This window comes from Eurytemora carolleeae, unplaced genomic scaffold (assembly GCF_000591075.1).
Source record: "Eurytemora carolleeae unplaced genomic scaffold, Eaff_2.0 scaffold234, whole genome shotgun sequence".
NCBI classification, from domain to species: Eukaryota; Metazoa; Arthropoda; class Copepoda; order Calanoida; family Temoridae; genus Eurytemora; species Eurytemora carolleeae.
In genome coordinates, this window is record NW_019396124.1 from 290,653 (window position 1) to 312,638 (window position 21,986).

General features: G+C 33.3%; 2 protein-coding genes across 2 annotated transcripts in view; one reads left to right on the forward strand and one right to left on the reverse strand.

The window, feature by feature from the left end:
* LOC111695658 (dedicator of cytokinesis protein 7) overlaps positions 1-21,986 on the forward strand; it is a gene marked incomplete at its 3' end in the record, with an annotated part of 66,180 nt that overhangs the window by 10,544 nt on the left and 33,650 nt on the right. Inside the window, 23 exon segments of the mRNA XM_023465055.1 lie at positions 100-172; positions 1,000-1,056; positions 1,753-1,858; positions 2,563-2,677; positions 3,556-3,656; positions 4,201-4,314; positions 4,898-4,984; positions 5,190-5,254; positions 6,140-6,241; positions 6,590-6,669; positions 7,039-7,122; positions 7,723-7,774; positions 8,143-8,176; positions 9,539-9,571; positions 9,788-9,851; positions 10,379-10,463; positions 11,867-11,939; positions 12,537-12,588; positions 12,815-12,921; positions 13,751-13,832; positions 14,673-14,724; positions 14,868-14,940; positions 15,275-15,358. Of these exon segments, the coding sequence (XP_023320823.1) occupies positions 100-172; positions 1,000-1,056; positions 1,753-1,858; positions 2,563-2,677; positions 3,556-3,656; positions 4,201-4,314; positions 4,898-4,984; positions 5,190-5,254; positions 6,140-6,241; positions 6,590-6,669; positions 7,039-7,122; positions 7,723-7,774; positions 8,143-8,176; positions 9,539-9,571; positions 9,788-9,851; positions 10,379-10,463; positions 11,867-11,939; positions 12,537-12,588; positions 12,815-12,921; positions 13,751-13,832; positions 14,673-14,724; positions 14,868-14,940; positions 15,275-15,358 (1,775 nt within the window).
* LOC111695660 (neurogenic locus protein delta) lies at positions 16,321-20,888 on the reverse strand. The gene is made up of 9 exons (XM_023465060.1): positions 20,837-20,888; positions 20,183-20,357; positions 19,320-19,404; positions 19,037-19,089; positions 18,306-18,364; positions 18,125-18,187; positions 17,572-17,771; positions 16,790-16,928; positions 16,321-16,497 (listed from the first exon to the last, which is right to left on the reverse strand). The coding sequence occupies exons 2-9, from the start codon at positions 20,355-20,357 to the stop codon at positions 16,408-16,410; spliced, it is 864 nt and encodes a 287-aa protein (XP_023320828.1). The 5' UTR covers positions 20,837-20,888; the 3' UTR covers positions 16,321-16,407.

A 21,986-nucleotide genomic window follows, 5' to 3' on the forward strand; every position in this document is an offset into this window, starting at 1 on the left:
GGAAATTAATTTCTTGACTTTTAGTTTCATGGCTCCCAATTCGGAACCCTGAGATGCTGTGATTTTTTTTTGGTGAAAGGTTTATTTAAAATCATTCAGGTCGTGTGTGTTTGATATCTCCAGCCAGCCCTGGGATCTGTTCCTAGTGGTTAAACTTGAGAAAGTTCTTCAGGAATACCAAGCATCAACAATTTTAATCTTCAGAAGTTTTGGTGGGCTGTTTGATGGTTTGGGTTGGTTTACACTGCGGTATTGTTTGGGGTGGTTTACACTGCGGTATTGTTTGGGTTGGTTTACACTGCGGTATTGTTTGGGTTGGTTTACACTGCGGTATTGTTTGGGTTGGTTTACACTGCGGTATTGTTTGGGTTGGTTTACAACTGTTGAATTTTTGGTTTGGTTTAAAACTGGGTTTGATTTAAAACTGTTGAATAGTATGGGTTGGATTACAAATGTTAAATAGTTTGGTTTGGTTTACATATATTGAATGGTTTGGGTTGAACTTTCGAATGGTTTGGTTTAGAACTTTTGAACGGTATGGTTTGGTCTACAATTGCTGAATAATATGGTTTGGTGTAACACTGTTGAATTGTTTGGTTTGGTTTAAAACTGTTGAATAGTATGGTTTGGTTTACATATATTGAATGGTTTGGGTTGGTTTAAAACTTTCTAATGGTTTGGTTTAGAACTTTTGAACGGTATGGTTTGGTCTACAACTGCTGAATGGTCTGGTTTGGTTTACCACGGTTGAATTGTTTGGTTTGGTTTAAAAATGTTGAATAGTAAGGCTTGGTTTACACCTGTGTTGAATGGTTTGGCTTGGTTTACAACTGTTGAATGGTTTGGCTTGGTTTACAACTGTTGAATGGTTTGGCTTGGTTTACAACTGTTGAATGGTTTGGTTTGGTTTACAACTGTTGAATGGTTTGGTTTGATTTATATTATTGAATGGTTTGGTTAACAGCTGTTAAATCATAAATGGTTTGGTTTGGTTTTCAGGGGGATATGAACGAGGCTATAGAACCATATCTCAAGGATGATCGAAATGTAGAGAAGGTTAGTTCTAAAATGCACTAGCAAATAATTTTCTTTCTAAAGAGAGAGACAATTTTGCGAAATTAAATTATAACTGAAATTTCAAAGGTCATATGTAATATTCAAAGTTACCCACTATTTTCTCCCAAAAAATGTTTCTTTCTGTAAGATACAGGGTTAGCCTCGGAGGACGCAACTTCAGAGGCGATTGTACGGAATTTATTAGACTGTTACTTTTTTATTTATGAATTCTCGCAACTTAAACTTGTTTCTTTATTTGCTAAATTACTTTATGAGCTATTAAAAGACTGGCATCGGTATATTTTAAGAGTTTTAGGTCTTCTTTACAGTCTTATGCTTTGTGGGTACCCCTGAATATGTTAGGAGTGATAACTTTGCGCACTTCTGAGCCTCATATTGATTTGTTCAAATTTTATTTATTTGAAACAGGGGTTTAATTTTTCTTGAACAATCATAATTCACAGTGTATAAGATATTTGTGCAATAAATTTTATTTTAGGTGAAAGGTGGCATTTTTGTGAAATGTAATTATAACTAAAATTAAAAAGATCATATGTAATATTCATATTCACCCACTCTTTTTGTCCCAAAACGTACAATGATGAAAAGGATATTTTTTCACACTTCTGAGCCTCATTTAGATTTTAAAAAATTTCATGAATGTAATTTAAAAAAAATGTTTTTATTTGTATCTAGGTTCGAGCAACGGCTATGGATGCCTGTAAGAGATTGGGAAGATACAGAATGCCTTTCTGTTGGACTGCTATAGAGCTAGCCAAGATATTCAAGGGGTTAGCCCAAGGTAATATTTCTGTTGGACTGCTATAGAGCTAGCCAAGATATTCAAGGGGTTAGCCCAAGGTAATATTTCTGTTAAACTGCTATAGAGCTAGCCAAGATATTCAAGGGGTTAGCCCAAGGTAATATTTCTGTTAAACTGCTATAGAGCTAGCCAAGATTTTCAAGGGGTTAGCCCAAGGTAATATTTCTGTTGGACTGCTATAGAGCTAGCCAAAATATTCAAGGGATTAGCCCTAGGTAATATTTCTGTTAAACTGCTATAGAGCTAGCCAAGATTTTCAAGGGGTTAGCCCAAGGTAATATTTCTGTTGGACTGCTATAGAGCTAGCCAAAATATTCAAGGGATTAGCCCTAGGTAATATATCTGTTGGACTGCTATATAGCTCGCCAAAATATTCAAGGGGTTAGCCCTAGGTAATATTTTTGTTGGACTGCTATAGAGCTAGCCAAAATATTCAAGGGGTTAGCCCTAGGTAATATTTTTGTTGGACTGCTATAGAGCTAGCAAAAATATTCAAGGGGTTAGCCCTAGGAGATATTTCTGTTGGACTGCTATAGAGCTAGCCAAGATATTCAAGGGGTTAATATAACGTTTGTTTTTATATTTTATAAAGGAATCGATTAAAGGATTCAATCAAACAAAAGCAAAATCCATCTTACATAATTTTAAAATTAAATTATTAATATTTAAACTGAACAATTTAGAGACCGGAAGTGACGTAGACAGCACCGGAAGTAACAGTTTAGACCGGAAAAGTTCAGCATCTAATATGGAAGCATGGAAACGGGTTGAGAAGGAAAAAGCCGGAAGTCTGAATAGGTGTGTACTTATTTCATGGATTATTTTTGTTACAGGGACTATAAGCGTAATTTCAAGCGACCCAACATGGAGAGATGGCAATTCCCAATTTCCAACAGTACCTTAAACCCGTTTTCTGATCAAGTATGAATTATATATCAATGTTTTTGTTTCTTCGATCTGTTTATTTTCATTTGCTAGTTTTCTGTGAAAGTGTCTTGCGCATTTCTTGTTATAAAGAAGCAATGGAGAAACTCAGAAAAACGACGGTATCTTTCCCATTTTTGATCAGATTACTTGGTTACAAAAGTACCGTTGTAAATCGGACATTGCCAATCTTTCGGTGGAGCTTCACTTGAAATACGCCTCTTGTCCCTTAAAATGTATTTTTAGATAAATTTTATCAAAATCTGCTAAAATGAGGAACAACCTATGTGATTCTTTATATAAAAAAATAAGTTTTGATTAGTTTTTAGTTTTCTTAAACCACAAAGCATTTTTTGCCCTTTCACTTATGATTTTATATTCTAAATTCGAAACTTTCTTTTTTATCTAACTCTAGGATATATCTTTCTTTCTTTATTTCTTACGTCTATTTATTTATCTAAATGCTATCTAAATGCTTGAATCTATCGATCTATCCGTCTATTTGCTTTATCTATGTTAATCTACCTATCTAGTTAATATCTCTATCTATTTATCTAATTAATTATCTATCTATTATATATCTATTTATTTATTTTTATATCTATCATCCATCTATCTATGAATATATCTATTTATCTATCTATCTAATTATCTATCTATCTTGCCTTCTATTTATCAATCCATCTGTTTATCTATCTATCTTGCCATCTATTTATCTATCCATCTGTTTATCTATCTATCTATCTATCTAGACGTGGCTCGTTAGACCGGAAAGAGAAGAGGAGTAGCTGGGCTGCTAGTGAATCAGAGTTGACCGCAACCCTAGACAACTTCCCTCCGGTCACCCTTACAGGTGGGGATTTTAACTCAAAGATAATGATAGCAGGAGGAGAGTGCTGGAGTCCTCAATTGGTAATCACCGCCACCCAAACGTGTTTTGCGGCATGCGCGCTCCTCAATTGGTAATCTCCACCACCTCAAAATGTTAACATTTTTATTTCTGATTACCAATTGAGGAGCGAACATGTCGCAAAACACGTTTGGGCGGCTGTGATAACCAATTGAGGACTTATGTTCTCCCCCCCCCTCTCTTATGAGCCACATGTCTGGACATATTATATAATGCAGATTATAGGTTTTGCTGGAACTTGTTAAAGGGAGACTGTTAGCTTAATATCAAGTGACACTCTGTGCATTGTGCAAAGATGGAAACAAAGTTCCAATGTGTCACATTATTTTTTAAACATCCTTCCACAGTTTTGGTATTCTCACACTTGCAACTTGAAAAAACATTTTAAATATGTATTTGTTTAATATCTTTATCATTTATAAATTGTTCAGTATGAATTAAAGATGAAAAATATTTATTTTCTAATTTGACCCGACCCAATATTTAGTGAGTTCCTTCTTCAAGCAAGAAGGAGATAAGTTGAAGGATGACGACCTTTATAAACATCTTCAGGATTTGAAGAAGGCTCAGCCTAAGCTTAAACAGCTGAAAACCATCAAAGGTAAAACATTGATTTAAAATTCGGTGATGGTGATTGACCAAACCTCTGTAGAGTAAAAAAGTAGATGTTATTGAAAATATATTTCGGTCTGGGTTGACCCTCGTCAGTTCTTGATAGAGAATGAGAAAGGAGATAATTGTTATATTTTTAAAAGGGGGGATACAACTTTTATCTGGTATAGTTTAACTCAATTTTCAAAGCCTGAACTTTTAAATTGATTCCGAGGAAATCCGAGGGGCAAAATATCAACTAAAAACTGAATAAAATCGTGTTGCTCTCCAACCCCAAATCTGAACTTAAATAGAGTTATTAAAAAAAAATTTATTCCTGAACTGTTCATCAAGCTTTAGCCTAACAATCAGCCAAAAGAAGAAGAAAAATAGTTTTAATCAGTAAATCTTATATTAATGTTCATGACCTGGATCCATTTTTTTCTTCGCAGAATTAAATGGATTCTAAGCACTGATTGATTCAACTGAAAATGTGACTGAACTGAGCCTGACGACTTTTATTAAACCGATTGAGCATAATAATCGAATCAATTAATATCGACAGATTTGAAATTAAATAGTTTTGACCTCAGGATCCTTGAAACTGGATATTTGTGTCGCTGGAGATTCAATTAAACATTGCTTAACACCAGAGTTAGCTAAACTCAAACCATATCCAGGTATTATTATTATTACTGTTATTATTAATTATTAAGGAATTTATGCACTTTTCCCAATTTATTTTTTTTTAAATGGGAATTGTATTATTACAACTGAGTAAGATTTGAAAAGCTTATTATATTATAGTTATAAATTAATATGATTTAGTCAGGATAGACCTGATTATTGATCATGACACGGCCTGCAAATATTCATTTTTTCCAGATCCAATGGCTAGACCCTCGAAAGAAATTCTGAATTTTCCTCCTAAACAGAATGATAGTACACAGGTACTTCTCTACCTTCCTCCCTCCGTATATCTACCTATTAACCTACCTACCTACCTACCTCTGTATATCTACCTATTAACCTACCTACCTACCTACCTCTTATATCTACCTATTAACCTATCTACCTACCTACCTCCGTAAATCTACCTATTAACCTACCTACCTACCTACCTCTGTATATCTACCTATTAACCTACCTTCCTACCTCCCTCCGTTAATCTACCTGCCTAATCTATCTATCCATTTACCTACCCACCTATCTTAAGCATAACCTTTGACTAGTGACTACCTACTTAGTACCTATCTTAAGCATAACCTTTGACTAGTGACTACCTACCTAGAATCTATCTTAAGCATAACCCTTGACTAGTGACTACCTACCTAGTATCTATCTTAAGCATAACCTTTGACTAGTGACTACCTACCTAGTATACCTATCTTAAGCATAACCTTTGACTAGTGACTACCTACCTAGAATCTATCTTAAGCATAACCCTTGACTAGTGACTACCTACCTAGTATCTATCTTAAGCATAACCTTTGACTAGTGACTACCTACCTAGTATCTATCTTAAGCATAACCCTTGACTAGTCATTACCTACCTATCTTAAGCATATCCTGTGACTACCTGTCTAACTATCGACATATCTCCCTTATTTACTTTACCTAATCTACAAAAACTAACCTACTTACCTACCTTCTTGCCTAACTCACTACATATCTCCCTTAATTACCTTATTTACCTTCCTAATCCCCTCTACCTACTTACCTACCTGCCTGCCTGCCTGCCTGCCTGCCTGCCTGCCACCTACCTACCTACCTACCTACCTACCTACCTACCTAACTACCTACCTACCTATCTACCTACCTACCTACCTACCTAGGAAAACCCTCACTACCAGTTCCGGAACCTCGTGTACGTGTTCCCTAAGGAGTTGAATTTTACGAATAGAAGTGGAGAGCGGGCCAGGAATATTGCTGTCAAGGTTATATTTATCTCAATTAAACAATGGGGCCCATAAAACTGTGAAACTGGATATTTCTAATTTAGATAATCCACATGGGTCTGTAGACACTGCACAATTGGTGTATTTTAAGTTCCATGGAATATTGAGTTAATAGCTCTTGCTTTCACACTCACAGTAATATGGGTCGCACTTTTAGATATAGATCTGTGCACTGAGGGATTGATTGTTTGATTAACTGATTGATTTGTTTGATTGATCGATCAGCGGATTGATTGATTGACTAATTGATTGGTTGGTTGATTAATTAATTTATTGATTTTATCGATTGATTGACTTTTGAACTGATTTATTGATTGATTTCTTTAGGTCCAGCTAATGTCTGGTGAAGGAGATGAGTTCGCGCTGCCCGTAATATTCGGCAAATCAAACTGCCCAGAGTTCTCAAGGTTAGAATCAACATTCAACAGGACTATACTAGAAAATCGCTACACTCATAAAACGCTAAATCACATGTTCACCCTATTTATTTATTCCGACCACCGGAAATCAAATATTCCGACCACCGGAAATGCAATATTCCAACCACCGTAAATGCAATTTTCCGACCTCGGAAATCCAATATTCCGACCAACGAAAACACAATATTCCAACCACCGAAAGCACAATATTTCAACCACCGGAAATCCAATATTCCGAACACTGGAAATGCAATAATTCAAACACCGGAAGTCCAATATTCCGAACACCGGAAATAAATGTTCCGACCACCGGAAATACAATATTCCTACCAACGGAAATACAATTCATGTTTTTAGGGAAGCTTTTACTGCTGTTGCCCACCACAATAAGACTCCGGACTTTTATGAAGAAGTTAAAATAAAACTGCCAAGTAATCTCAGGTTAGTTTTAACAAGAGACATAATAAAAAACAGGGCTAAGTACAGTGATAACCAGACAACTGTAGATTAAAAAGACGGCATTAAAGTAATATTGAAGTGCATTTCATGTTGTTAAGTATTAAATCAATTTTTGAGTAAAATGGGTCTGTTTGCACCAGGTGCATTGAACTATAAAAAGCCATAACTTTAGTCTAAAAGTCGAATTTCTCTTCCAGGGTTTTCTGTTTATCTCTGTAGTCATAGAAAAAATAAAAGGATTAAAATGCTGTTTCTTAAAATATCGATAATTATTTTCATGCAAGCAAGATAGCATACGTTAAAGTTATGTTAACCAAAGATGTGGATACAAGTGATTATAAGTGACCCTTTAGTTTAGTTGGATATTGAGCCGGCACCAGTGGCGCAACTAGGCGGGGGGGGGACTGNGGGGAAACCGTTGTAAATCGGACATGCCACTTTCTAACTGGAAGGTTCCTTGACTCTACACTCTACAGTCTACACTCTACAGTCCCTGTAAAAAAATCTAAAATTAGTATGAATGTCGGAAGTCTCATGACAAGGGATTAAAAAAAAAAATTTCATAAACATTTTTATTTTTAGGGATCATCATTATTTACTGTTCACCTTCTATCACGTGACCTGCAAGGGCCAGGGAAGAACATTAATTATTATCAACATTAATTAATTGTTTATTTCTATTATTAGTAGAGTAGTAGTACTATAAAGTGATTACCACTATTCGTTAATTTAAAAATCGCTGAAGTATAATATCTGTGTATGAGTGATGTATTATAGTATTTTTTAAGCTTTTTTGAAGCTGTTTCTCTAAAAATTCATTGTTTTTACCCGAAACCCGCAACTAAAAATGTTCACCCTGATCTTCCCATCACATTCACAATCTTTACATATACTTTGCGCCAATTTAAATAGGAAAGTCCGCGAAAATGTGAGAATGCTCGTTTTGAAAAAAATGAACAGTCCCTTTAACTCTTCCTTTAATACATAAATAATGTCCCGTAGTTGAGAGACGGAGAACGACTGGAGACTCCTGCAGGAACTAATCTTTATATTTGGATTTAATAATAATAATAATAATATAAATAATAATTACTACATAAAGTGCCCGGCGTTGCCTGAGGAGTTTTAGAAACATTTAAATTGTTTTTGAATTTTGAAACAAAATCTATTTTTGGAAAAAATTAAGACTACTTCCGATTTCAAGTTTTGCCTAATTCCGGTGTATCAGAAGACTTCCTGCACTCTATATTCTCAGGCCTAAGAAGCCCATAGGCAGCTGGATTCTTGTCAGCCCTCCTCTCAGTATGAATGAAGCGTGAATGGATGAATGTGTTGCCATTTTACAACCCCCTTGTAGATAAAAAAAACCATACAACACCAAACCTTCGCAATAGAAAAATTCCGAGATTTGATCGTAACAACCCTGTAATAAACGCCTACTCCATATCAAGTTCTCGAAACGTATCTATCCAGGTATAATCCGTCCGCTATTGAACTTAACCAGGGCTGAATCCAAGGCTCTAATGCCACACAGGGACACTAACGTAGCTATAAAAATCCCGCTACTTTTTAAGTGTTCAACCAGGATTGAATCCCAGCCTCACAGGGACACAAGCGTAGCTAATAAACAAGATATATATATATTGATCCCAAATGATGGGGACGATACAACCTGGTTATATATCAACACAGGGTTTCGGTGCTTCAATGCCACACAAGGACACAAGCCTAGCTATACAACAACATCGATCCCAAATGACGAAGACGATCCAATGTGGTTATCAAAACAGGGTTTCAGGCTAGCTATCCACAACCTAGATATCAATCCCAAATTAAATGGGACGATCCACCTTAATACAAGCTTCAGGGTTTCAGGTCTACTCTCACGCAGTAAACAGTACGGAGTTGCTCTATATAACTAAGCTTTATTTAATATCTTATGTCAAAAATTAACATGAATTGACGTAGTTACAATTTCTACAATGTTAATCGTATTACATATTTATCGCACAGTTAAAGTTTAATGTACACATTTATAAGATTAGAGAGAAAAGATATAACGCAGTTAAGCTATCTCCGCACATGTTTTATAGCGTAGTTTAAGTATTTCGCATGATTTAAACCAATCCTGCTAAGTATTCAATTGAAACGCAGTCTAAGTTTACAACATTAAATAACCAATAATGTACAACGTACTGCAAGTTTACAGAATATCATGTTCCCACGATTTTTCCTACAACCAGATCATTGGGGCAAAAAAACCTCTTACAAAAGAAATCAAAATTGAAATCGAAAGTCGTCTTCATTGTATTCATATATAGACGACGACTGTATGTTTTCCAATTTATGTTCACTGTTTAGTTTTATCAACAGTTTATAAAAAGATTAATTTTACCAGGATATACTTGGATTCCAATATTAGATGATAAAGGTAGTTTTATAAAAAGATTTTATTATTTTCTTTTTAGATAAGGGTGTGTGGTATGTGTCCAGGGGGTTTAACCTTTTTTAAATTTCCCGGGGGGGGGGGGGGTTGATAGTAAATACTCACCCTGGGATCTATACTTTAATTTCATGCAGAGAAGCTCCCCCCAAATACCTCCCCCCTGTGTACGCCCCGGAAACAAGTGCAAATATTGTGTCCTAGGTTCCCTGGCAACTGGAGAGCATAATCTACCGGTGGCAAGTGAACTTCCATCCGCGGGATTCAGGAATATAAAATCATTTCAAGTTTTTTAAAAATAACATACAGGGTTACCCACAAAGGATGGGACTTCAGAGACGACTGTTCAGAATTTATTTCAATTTTTTAATACATTGCTTCTGGTAGCTATAATCATTTTTCGCCAAATCATCAATTGTATCATTAGAAGTACATATTCAAGACATAACATCTAATTCAACGATAGTTAGTTTAAAAGAGTTTAAGGTCACAAAGTCTTATTCATTATTTCCTACTTAGATCTTAAAAATCACAATTAAGGTTTTAGTGGGAGAACTTAACCTAACTTACTAACCTAAGGTTAACATTTCATCATTTCAGGGTTATGCGGGACTGGTTTTTTCTAAAAGCACTTAAAATACAAATGTGCCTCTTTTCTATGAATAAAAAAAATAACTGGCACTATTGAAATGTGACAAATAAAGCTCGATTAGGAAAAGATTTGGAATAATTAAATTTTTTTTTAATTTTCAAGGAAAAAATTTTAAATGGATTTGTTAATGGTTTTATATCTAGTTTTATTTCAACGGAAAAAGCTCCTCCTGGTTCTGCCTTCAAATGGATTGATAATAAGAAATGTATCTTCACTGTAGATATTGAGGTTGGTCTTCTCTATGTAATTGTTGTATTTGATTTTTTTTGTCTTATTTTTTTTTTTTGCCGATTTAATTTGATTTGTTGTAATTGTATTCATTCGTAACCATTGTGATTATTTTATTGTTATTTTGGCTGCTTTTGTTGTTGTCATTGTTTTAACTTGGTGTTTTTATATTAATTGTATTTTAGGCCTTAATATTTTGATGTTATTGTTGTCATTGTTTTAACTTGGTGTTTCTATATTCATTTTATTTTAGGCCTTCATATGTTTGATGTTGTTGTTGTTGTTACCCTTGTCTTTTTCACAGCAATATTCGGGGTCTTGTTGTGGTTTATATTTACTAGTATTTTTGTTGTTACCCTTGTCTTTCTCACAGTAATATTCGGGGTCTTGTGGTTTATATTTACCAGTATTTTTGTTGTTGTTACCCTTGTCTTTTTCACAGTAATATTTGGGGTCTTGTTGTGGTTTATATTTACTAGTATTTTTGTTGTTATTACCCTTGTCTTTCTCACAGTAATATTCTTGTGGTTTATATTTACCAGTATTTTTGTTGTTGTTACCCTTGTCTTTCTCACACCATTTTTCGGGGGTCGTGTTGTGGTTTATATTTACCAGTATTTTTGTTGTTGTTACCCTTGTCTTTCTCACACCATTTTTCGGGGTCGTGTTGTGGTTTATATTTACCAGTATTTTTGTTGTTGTTACCCTTGTCTTTCTCACAGCAATATTCGGGGTCTTGTTGTGGTTTATATTTACCAGTATTTTTGTTGTTGTTACCCTTGTCTTACTCACAGCAATATTCGGGGTCTTGTTGTGGTTTACATTTACCATTTATTTTAGTTGTTGTTATTAGTATTATTATAGTTTTAGTGTCCATATTTTTTTGCTAGGTATTTGTCTTTGCAATGCGCTTTAGGATAATGCTATTGTTGTTGTTGTTTTTACAAACTAGTATTCTTGTTGGTTTTATAATCGATATTGTCGCAATTTTACTGTCCTTGCCAGTAATTTAGTTAAACCATGTTCTCCATTTTTGGTTGTAATCTTAGTCTTACATTTGGCGTATTTTTTCCCAAAGGGAAAAGGGAAAAGGGAAAATTTCTAGTGAAAGTGGATGCAAAGTTTGTAATGCTGTGAATCAGGAGTGTGCACTCGCGTACATTGTGAACTCAAGTCAGCTGACATTACTTGTGCCCTCTTTATTTTACGTATAAACCGGTTTTCACACAGTACTCTAACGTACATTCCAGATTTACGGCTTATCACACAGCATTTAAGAGATAAATACACTGAGAGCACTGTCTTCGATGATCAAGATGCAGTTATAACTCAGACATTGTCATCTTTGCATAAAGAGTCACTTGAAATTAAGCTTACAGTCCCTTTATGTTAGACATTTTTAGGCCATCTCTTCTGTACACACAGAAAACCTAAATCTTGACACATTTCTGACCAAAACAGCAGGACTACAATTAGGTAATAATTTTTCTAAGAGTCAATATAGTCGAAACAAAAATTGTATAAATCTAAACAAAATTCTTGATATCTTCGGTTATCTAAAAAGCACTAAAAAAGGCAGACCACATTTGGAAATCCCATGACTAGGGTTATTTTGTGATTATTATTATAAACAAACTATTTCAAAGATTAAATCAGAACTTTAAGTCGTTTTGCTTCTGTCATGTTTTCGTGAGACACCTTGTTTATTGAATAATCAGCCACTGATTTACATAAAAAAGTGAACTATTTTTTTGCATATAATAAAACATAAATAGTGAAACTTATACCATGCAGTTACATTACAGATAACAATTATTTAATATTATAATTTAATTAAGCCCATAAATTGATTCTAAGCACCAAGCATTTTTTGTTTATCCATTGTGAAAGGCTACTAATATGTAATGGAAACGTCAAACAGTTCACAAGCTATAAGGCCTTGATTCACTCTTAATTTAGCAATGTCATCTCGGATTGAATTGTGGGATTTTCATGAAAGTCTGATTTGATTTGATTTGATTTGATTTGATTTGATTTGATTTGATTTGATTTGATTTGATTTGATTTGCCTAGGTCAAAAACCAGCCAGAGTAGCGGATAAGGATATGGAACAAGATCTGATAAGGTAAGGACACAATTGGATTCTATAATTCAAAATAAATTTACAAAAATTATTTTAAAATACTGTTAAAACAAGACTCGCACTAACCCTTTTTTTTGAGATTCATGATTTGCCTATTAACAGCTAGAGCAAAATAAAAACATTTTACAAAACCAAAAACATTTTTTTGACTGAAACTTTATTAATAAACTGTTTTATTGCGTAAAATTTCATATATTTTGGTTATCAGGTGTCTAAGGGATGTTGGGGAGAGCAGGCCGGAATCCTTAGTTGCCTTTATGCCACTTGTGCTTGATAAACTACTTCTACTAATGGTTAAACCGCCCACAGTTGCTGGTAAGTTGCTATCAAGGTTATATGTGGTTACCCACGGTTACCACAAGGATGAGCTTTAGAGACAATTGTACGGAATGTGTTTAGTCCGTTTTCCAGGGTTCCTTGTAGGCCAAAACTGTTTTTTTTGTGAGTTTCATTTAATAAACCATTAAAATACTTGAATGTAGAAACCAAAAATCAAGCTTTAAATTGTCATACTCTTTCGTCTTTACAACCTCATCCTATGACACGACTAAGGCCCCCAGTCGTTGATTTTCGATTGATCCCTTTGTTGGAAATTATGCCTTAGTTATGGCAGAGTTTTTGTTCAAATTGGTAGGTGTTTCCAAACTAGTTGACCATGTTAAAACAAATCTGATTGCTGAAAGAGAATATTTTTCAAGTGGTAATGATGTCAAATTTTCAAATGGAAGCAGTGAATCAGTTCCAACTAAAAACTCTTTTAAACCAAAAAGTTATCCCTGTAATATCTCAGTATTAAATGTGTTAACAGACACATACAGACTTATTGAAGATCTATCACAACATGTTTGAATAGTAAATGGACATCAGTTCCTAAACGGCTTTATTGAAGATTGATCACAAACTGTTTGAATAGTAAATGGACATCAGTTCCTGACGGGGTTTATACTTTATAGTCCATTTATTACATTCAATGTTAGAAAAAGGTCATTTTGCAGTTTGAAACTAATGTCCCCTGTATTACCGACAAGAACACAACCTTATTTACCAAATTTCAAAAATTAAACGTATATTTTTTGTAGATTTTACGCAAATTTAATGTCTTTTTTGTTAAAATGTTGCAATAAACAATAAATGTGGTATCTAGGTCTGACCTTGCATGTTGGTCAAGCAGCATTCTCAGCTATGGCGGAGGTTGTCAAGGTTATATCAACCCATCTCAGCCACAGGTATAGAGTGTGTATTTCCCCAAGGTTTTTTGAACGTAAATTTTTCCCCCTAGAAGTTAGGTATATTTTAAGCTTTTTCCACTGAATTGTGGTAAAACATTGATCTTTAAGGAGAAAATGAATAATTTTTTAGAAAAAAGTATCAAAAACTCCAATTTTTTAAACTTTTCCCTCAGATCTTCCAAATTCATTTGCAATTCATAAAACTTTACACCCCTCCTCACGTGTATAAAATTAGTTTAATCAACATAGGAATAAACTCATACTCATGGTGGTATGATCTTTTTATTAAAACCATGAAAGGATATGCAATAGATCTTTTCTACTGAAATTCATATGTTTATTCTAAAAGTGCAGACACACGCCTTTTTCCCTAGTCCCCCTCCTCCCACAATATGTATGATGTATCAGTTACAAGTTTTGAAAAAAGCCATTAAAAGTTTTAATACTTTTGTCAATTCTATCCTATATTTTCTAACCAAATCAATTTAGTTGCAAAAATCAAAAGTTTCAAAAATTTCATCGCTTCAAGGCATTGAATGGGATATCAGCTTGCTAGACTTATGCCTTGTTTTATTTTCCGCATCCAAAATTCAATCATTTAATAAATTGTATTAGAAGGTCTAAGGACCATTTTCAGCTGAGTTCATGGAAGCACTGAAAAGTCTAGGACTTAATAACGCATATGCAGATGGTGTTAGTCATGAGTAATTCCACTCAGTGCTCTGCCTAAGCTTTAAGCCTGGGAGCTGCTGTGAGTAGGTCCTATCCTTGCGGGGAGCGGGCTTCAACTGATATAAGTTTCCCATAAGAACAAAAAATTAATTATTGTTAATCTAGAAATGATCTGCATGGAAGGAACTCGTTGTTGTCTACCTTCATCCAATTCCAGGTAAAACCAAGTCTGAAGTGAATTTTTTTTTTTTTCGCAATGCGATTTGATTCAATTCAAATTGATTTGGAATTTTATATCCCATAAATTAATTTTAAGCATGTTTGATAAGCTACATTAAAAAATGTTCTTATTTTTGTTAGGCTCATCTTCCACATCTAGATCCTGCCTTAAGCAAACAAACTCAGAGAAATAATAAGCATAGAATGTTTGGAGGTAAAATTTTTAATAATATAAACAAACAGTGATCATGTCAGGTTACCAATGCTATTACATTTTTTTTCTTCATTTGATTAGTATATAAGAGGTGGGGTAGTTGTCAATTATGTGTGTTTAATATATCTGGGGATTAATACCATATTGATTGATTGACTGATTGTTTCTTTGATTTATTTTTAATGAGTGATTTAGTGGTTGATTGAAATAATGAATGATCTATTGATATTGATGATTGTTTGATTGACTGCTTGATTGACTAATTGACTGATTAATTGACTGATTGGGTGATTAATTGGTTGCTGGATTAATATTGATTGATTAATTGATGAAGGCGAGGGAATGAACCTGATATCTGATGCTGAGGTGGGTCAACTCATGCGCAACCTTAACCTCCAACAGTCAACTATAGAAAGAGGTGAGACAGTAGTAAATAAGTCTGGAGGGCAAATTGCTAAATCAAAACAGTCTTGCTGAACCAAAAACTGGTATTAATTGAACGCCTGCTCAAATCTCAAAGCCTTGAATACAAATTCAAGTGGAACCAACCATGTTTGAGCTGTGTCTCAAATTTGAGATGCAGTTCAAATTCTTTAAATTCGGCCTTGGAACTTATTGTTAATCCTGAGGAAACTGCACTTGTCTGAGGGTTTAATATAAATCCTTCTTGATTAATATTTCAAGAGTTTTTTTCCTGAAATCAAAATTTCAGCTATTATTGGCAAGTTCATGCATAAGTTTTGACTCATTTCCACATGCTTAAAGAGTGATCACTGAATTTTAATGGATATATTTGTGCTCTTTTCTTATTATGTTTTTATCATTTATGTTTATATTTCTGATTCCCAGTTAACTCTGATGTTGATATTACATGTTTATTCTAGATCAGGGGTATTTGTTGTTGGAAAAATCTCCTCTTATCCAAAAATAAATTTTAAAACTAGATAAATAGTATTGCTGAATCAAAGTAATTAAGTGTAAATGAAACAGGGGTGTGTGGTATAGTGTGAAGTGAATTATAGAAACTTTGATTTTAAAGAAAAATTCCATAGAATTTGTAAATTTTCACCAATAAACACAAGTTCTTAAAATAAAAACGAGGACCAGTTCCTTCAAATTTTTTAATTTTGAAAATGAAATACTCTCAAAAGAGTTTGTAGACCAGCTAGTTACAATAACAAACAGTGGTCAGTGATTATATCAATACAATAAAGACAACTGTTTACTAATAGTGCTTTAATCCCTAACAAGCCTTTTACAAATTTCAAGTTTACAAAGAAACAAAGATTGATATATACGACAACAACTGTACAATGCAATGAAAATAATGTGGATTTAGATCTATTGAGATCCTGTGACACTAGAAACTGAAATTAAAAATTTTGATATGCAGAATTTTATTGATGCTTAAAATTAAGTGAATTACAAATAAGATATATCCTTACAAACTAAGCTGATAAAAATCACTCAGTTTACAGCTGACACTGAACCATTGGCATCTATTTTGATTGCCACAGGTGTTGAAGCTGGGACATTACAGGTGGGGCCTGCAAACTCCTAAATATTTTAAATATTAAAATCCACAAAAAGGAAAATCACCTTCAGTTGATCTAAGATTGACTACCAAAAATTTCCTAATTTCCTAAAGTCTTCTTTGACAGATAAAGGTTTCAAGGCTACCTTTGTGAGTCGGGCATTGCCATCTGCACTGGATCACTTGAAATTTCACTAACAGTCCATTGAAGGACACAAAAAGAGTGTGACATACATACATACATACGTTAAAGCTCAATATACTATGATTAATGAACTTTGTATAAATATTTATAAAAAAAAATATAAAACCAACCTCTTTGCACAAGCACTCCCAAGGCTTTTTACAAGCTCCTGCAGGAATGGTGTTATTGGTGTTGCATTCAGGGTAAGGAGCACATTCATTGCAGTTGGGTCCCTGCCATCCAGCCTTACAAATGCATGTCTCTGGTTCCCTAAGCATACAAATACATGTTGCTGGTTCCCTAAGCATACAAATACATGTCGCTGGTTCCCTAAGCAGACAAATACATGGAGATGGTTCCCTAAGCAGACAAATACAAGTAGCTGGTTCCCCAAACATACAAATACATAGTGCTGGTTCCCTAAACATACAAATACCAGTAGCTAGTTCCCTTAACTTACAAATACATGTAGCTGGTTCCCTAAGCATACTAATACATGTCGATGGTTCCTTAAGCAGACAAATACATGGAGATGGTTCCCTAAGCAGACAAATACAAGTAGCTGGTTCCCCAAACATACAAATACATAGTGCAGGTTCCCTAAACACACAAATATCAGTAGCTAGTTCCCTAAGCATACAAATACATGTAGCTGGTTCCCTAAACATACAGATACATGTAACTGGTTCTCTAAACATAAAAATACAAGTAGCTGGTTTCCCTAACAGACAAATGCATGTAGCTGGTTCCCTAAACATACAAATACATGTAGTTGGTTTCCCTAAACATACATATTAGGATGAAGAAAACTTCTAAGGTCGTACTACTTAATACTAAACTAGCAGTGTACTGTACTTTTGTAAAGATATGTACTTGTGTAAAGATTTTTTTCTTAAATGTTGGAATAGATTACTTGCAATATCCATGTTCCATACTGCATCCTGGTTTGCAAACTGGCACATCACACAGATGTCCACTCCACAAAGTTGCATCACAGTTACATTCTCCTGGAAGATCACAAGTGCCATGTTTACATCCTTCTTTAGTCACACACTCAGTACAATTAGGTCCTTGCATTCCACTGCCATGCTTGCATAAGCATGTATCAGGAGTCTAAATTTATAAAACATTTGACATTTAAATTTATCTTTATACTTTGCTTGTCTTTCGGTCTGTTTGTTTGTGAATGGCAAAACAGATGAACGGATCCGGCTCAAATTTTGTGTTGGACCTAAAATGACCCCAGGGAAGGTTCATGGAACATTAAAATTGGAGAAAAAATTACTGGAAAATAGTTAAAATGTTTCTTAATTGAAAATTCGACAATTCAAAAAGAAAAATCCGACACATTTCATTGAAAATGGTTTTTAATGACAATTCAAAGTTAAAATTATTTATAGGAGAGTAAAAGTAATGTTAATAAGTTAAGATGGATATTTTCTCATAAAAATGAAATAAAAACTTACATCACAGAATCCATAATCAGCATGGCATCCTTCAGAGCATTGGGGAATGTTGCAGTCTCGTCCCTGAGAAAAATAAACATTTGAAAGAGAAATTGTAAATAATATTAAAACAATTTACCTCCCAACCGGGTTCACAGTTACATTCAAAAGAGAAATTGTAAATAATATTAAAAAAATTTACCTCCCAACCGGGTTCACAGTTACATTCAAAAGCCGTGTTACATGTTCCATGGATACAACCTAGAAATTATTTCTTAAAATATAAATTTTACAATTCCGGGGTGTATATTTTCTAAATTACCTCCTCCTGTGGGGGGGGGGGGGAGGGGTAGAAGTGATTTTTGATGATTTTGGAGGTGAAATTTAAGATTGGACATTGGCTAATTTTCATCATTTTTAATACTTTTTTACAAACAAATTCATTGATTTTGAAATTTTAATATCGTAGGGATAAGTACACGGTAAACATTGTGCATTACACAATAAACTGTTCACTGTACACAAATAAACAGTACATCTTACACAGTACACAGATAATAGTTAATAGAACATAGTTAAACAGTATAAAGTACGCATTTAACAGTACATTAAACACTATTAACAGTGATAGTAAACAGTTAACAGTTCATAGTTTCCAGATAACAGTACATAGTACACAGTTTAACAGTACCAAGTACACAGTAAACAGTACATAGTACACCGTACACAGTTAACAGTATATAGTACACAGTTTACAGTACATAGTACACAGTTAATAGTACATAATACACAGTTAATAATTCATAGTGCTCAGTTATTACACAGTTTAACAATACAAAGTACACAGTTAACAGTACATAGTACAGAGTTAAGAGTACATAGTACACAGTACAGAGTTAAGAGTACACAGATGGCCGTACTATTATTATATACCTGGATGCTTGATACAAGATTGACAAGTGCCCCCCTGGTATCCCATATCACACCTGCATACAGTTACAAGCACTGTTTGATATTATGAAATAGAAATAAATGAATAATTTTAATTATTTAAGTTACTAGCTCTACTTAACCCACTCAATTTAGAATTTTTAACATTCCTGTGATTTAACCTAACTTCACAATCAAAATTTGAGGCAAATCGGACTGTTATGATCTGACATGCAAACAAACAGAACTTACTACTTTGTATGTATAAATGAACAAATGATTTTACCTACAAATGTCTGGGGCAACACATTTTCCATAATTACATCCATTTAGACATACGGGTTCATCACAGTTATCTCCAGTCCATCCATCTAGATATTATCATTATTATCATTGTTATCATTATTAATCATTATTATTGCTATTATCAATATTATCAATATTATCAATATTATCAATATTATCAATTTTATCAATATTATCCAGTGTTTCGGATCCGTATCATTTTGATGCGGATCCGGATCCGCATCCGTGATGATGGATCCGGATCCTGACTCTGATACGGATCCGGATCCAAGGTAACTTTTGATTCTGTGAATACTTTATATATTTGAAATTTGCGCCATGTGAGCATTTGCCGCTGAGTAATCCTAAAGTTAAAAATGTCGTCATTACTATTATATAAATGTAAACATTAAATTATTTAAGATAATTTTGAAAAATTTTGTCATGTAAATAATACATTTACGAACCATTTTGATTTATTTATTCCATGGTTTTGGTTAATTTTTGGCGCTACCCGGATCCATATCAACGTTTCCTGATACGGATCCGGATCCGAAACGCTGATATTATCAATATTATCAATATTATCAATTTTATCAATATTATCAATATTATCAAAATTATCACTTTTATCATTATTATCAATATAATCAATATTATCAATATTATCAATATTATTAATATTATTAATTTTATTAATATTATCAATATTATCAATTTTATCAATATTATTAAGATTATCAAGACTATCAATATTATCAATATTATCAATATTATCAATATTACCAATATTATTAATAATAGCAATATTATCATTATTGTCATTAATATGACAATGTATAAAATTAAATGCATGATACTTACTAACACATGTAAAAACCCCTTCATCTGTGCAGAAGTATCTATCAGTATGTTCCAGGTAATAGGGCTGGCATCTAACATCAGAGTAAACCCAGGCCATTATAGGGTTAGCATAAGGATTGATTACCTCGCCAAAGCATAGTCCAACTTGTACCAGGGTAAATAGGATGGAAAACATCTAAAAGTATTTTTATTTATTTAAGGAGATTAGAGGAATTAAGAGCTGTTAGGAATAAAGAGGAATTAAGCGGAATTTAAGAGCTGTTTAGAGGATTAAAGACAAATTAAGAGGAATTAAGAGGAACTGCAAGGAATGAAAAGGAATTAAGAGGAATTACAAGGAATTACTATCACTTTAGAGGAATGAGAGGAATTAACAGAAATTTAGTGGAATTTAGAGGAATTAAGAGGACTTTAGAGGAATTTTGAGGAATTTGGTGGAATTTATAGAAATTCAGAGGAAATTATAGGAAATTATAGGAAATTATAGGAAATTTAGAGGAATTTAGAGGAATTTAGAGGAAATTAGAGGAATTTAGAGGAATGTAGAGGAATGTAGAGGAATTTGTTGGAATTTGTAGGAATTTGGAGGAATTAATAAGAAGAATTAATAAAAAAGGGTTAAAGGTTTGAAACTAGACTAAAGTAATTGCTTACAATGTTTATCCTCAGAGGTATAACTCTGATATGATTTTAACTTGAAATTGAGTGTACCAAAACACATATTTGTTTTCGTGTTAAATCTTTCAGGGTTCAGAAATTATAGAATAGTACACGTACTAGTGTTCTAATCAAACAATTTTTTTCTGAAAACAATTAAAAAAACAAATTATTAATTTTCAAATATTTCAATATTACTTTAAAATATTTTTTTTTCATCCATGGTTCAGAAATGGTAGCTTAAACCACGTACTTGTTTATGTTAATTCTACCATAAAATATATTTTCTTTGATTTTGCCGCTACAAAATAACATAATATTTGTTTTTGATTTTAGTTCAGAAATTATAAAATGATTTTTTTTCTGATCAATAAACATTTTTTCAAATAAAACATTGAAATAACAAATTACCAATTTTCAAAAATATTAAAATTACTTGAAATGAAATGAAAATTACCATGGTTCAGAAATTATAGGCTTGAACCACATAATTGTTTATGTTAATTCTTCCAATAAAATGGGTTTACGGTCGCTTACTTTGCTCTGATGTTTCCGATACAAAAACATAATGTTCGTCTTCTGTATACTTTAAAATTCCGTTTTACACTCTCTTTCTTAAAAGTTCTTTTAAATTACATATTTTTTATTCTTATTTCCTTCTTTCAGTTTCACTTTTTTTATTATATTTTGTTCCTTATCCAAATTATCTTCATCTATTTTTATAGTTTTTGTATTCAAAATCTGAGACTAAAATCATTTTCTTTAGTATATAATATTTATACACTACAGGGTGACCAATTCAACTGGAACTGGTATTTTTAGAGTCCTTAAAATCATTTAAAAGTTTTTTTGTGATGCAATTACTAAAGGGGGGGGGGGGCACAAAACGTATTACTTTCCGGAAAATTTAAACAGTATTTAAACATAACTTAGATTTGTAGTAGAACGCTGATTTTTACTAGACTGACTGGTCGAATAAATGTATATAAAGCACGATTACACTGGACAAGGGAATAAGAATAAAGGGATAGGAAATGGCGTGGGTCTGGCATGAGAAAGCCAGTCGCACTGCTTTGCAGACGAGTTCGTTATATATAAACACGCACACTCTTTTGGTACAGACACACAACATGACTACAGTCAAGGA

Coding starts and splice junctions, on each gene's coding strand:
- LOC111695660 (XM_023465060.1), bottom strand. CDS start 20,357: ATGTTTTCCATCCTATTTACCCTGGTACAAGTTGGACTATGCTTTGGC. Junction 19,090..19,319: donor GTTGCCCCAGACATTTGTAG/GTAAAATCATTT, acceptor AACTGTATGCAG/GTGTGATATGGGATACCAGG. Junction 18,365..19,036: donor ATCTTGTATCAAGCATCCAG/GTATATAATAAT, acceptor AATAATTTCTAG/GTTGTATCCATGGAACATGT.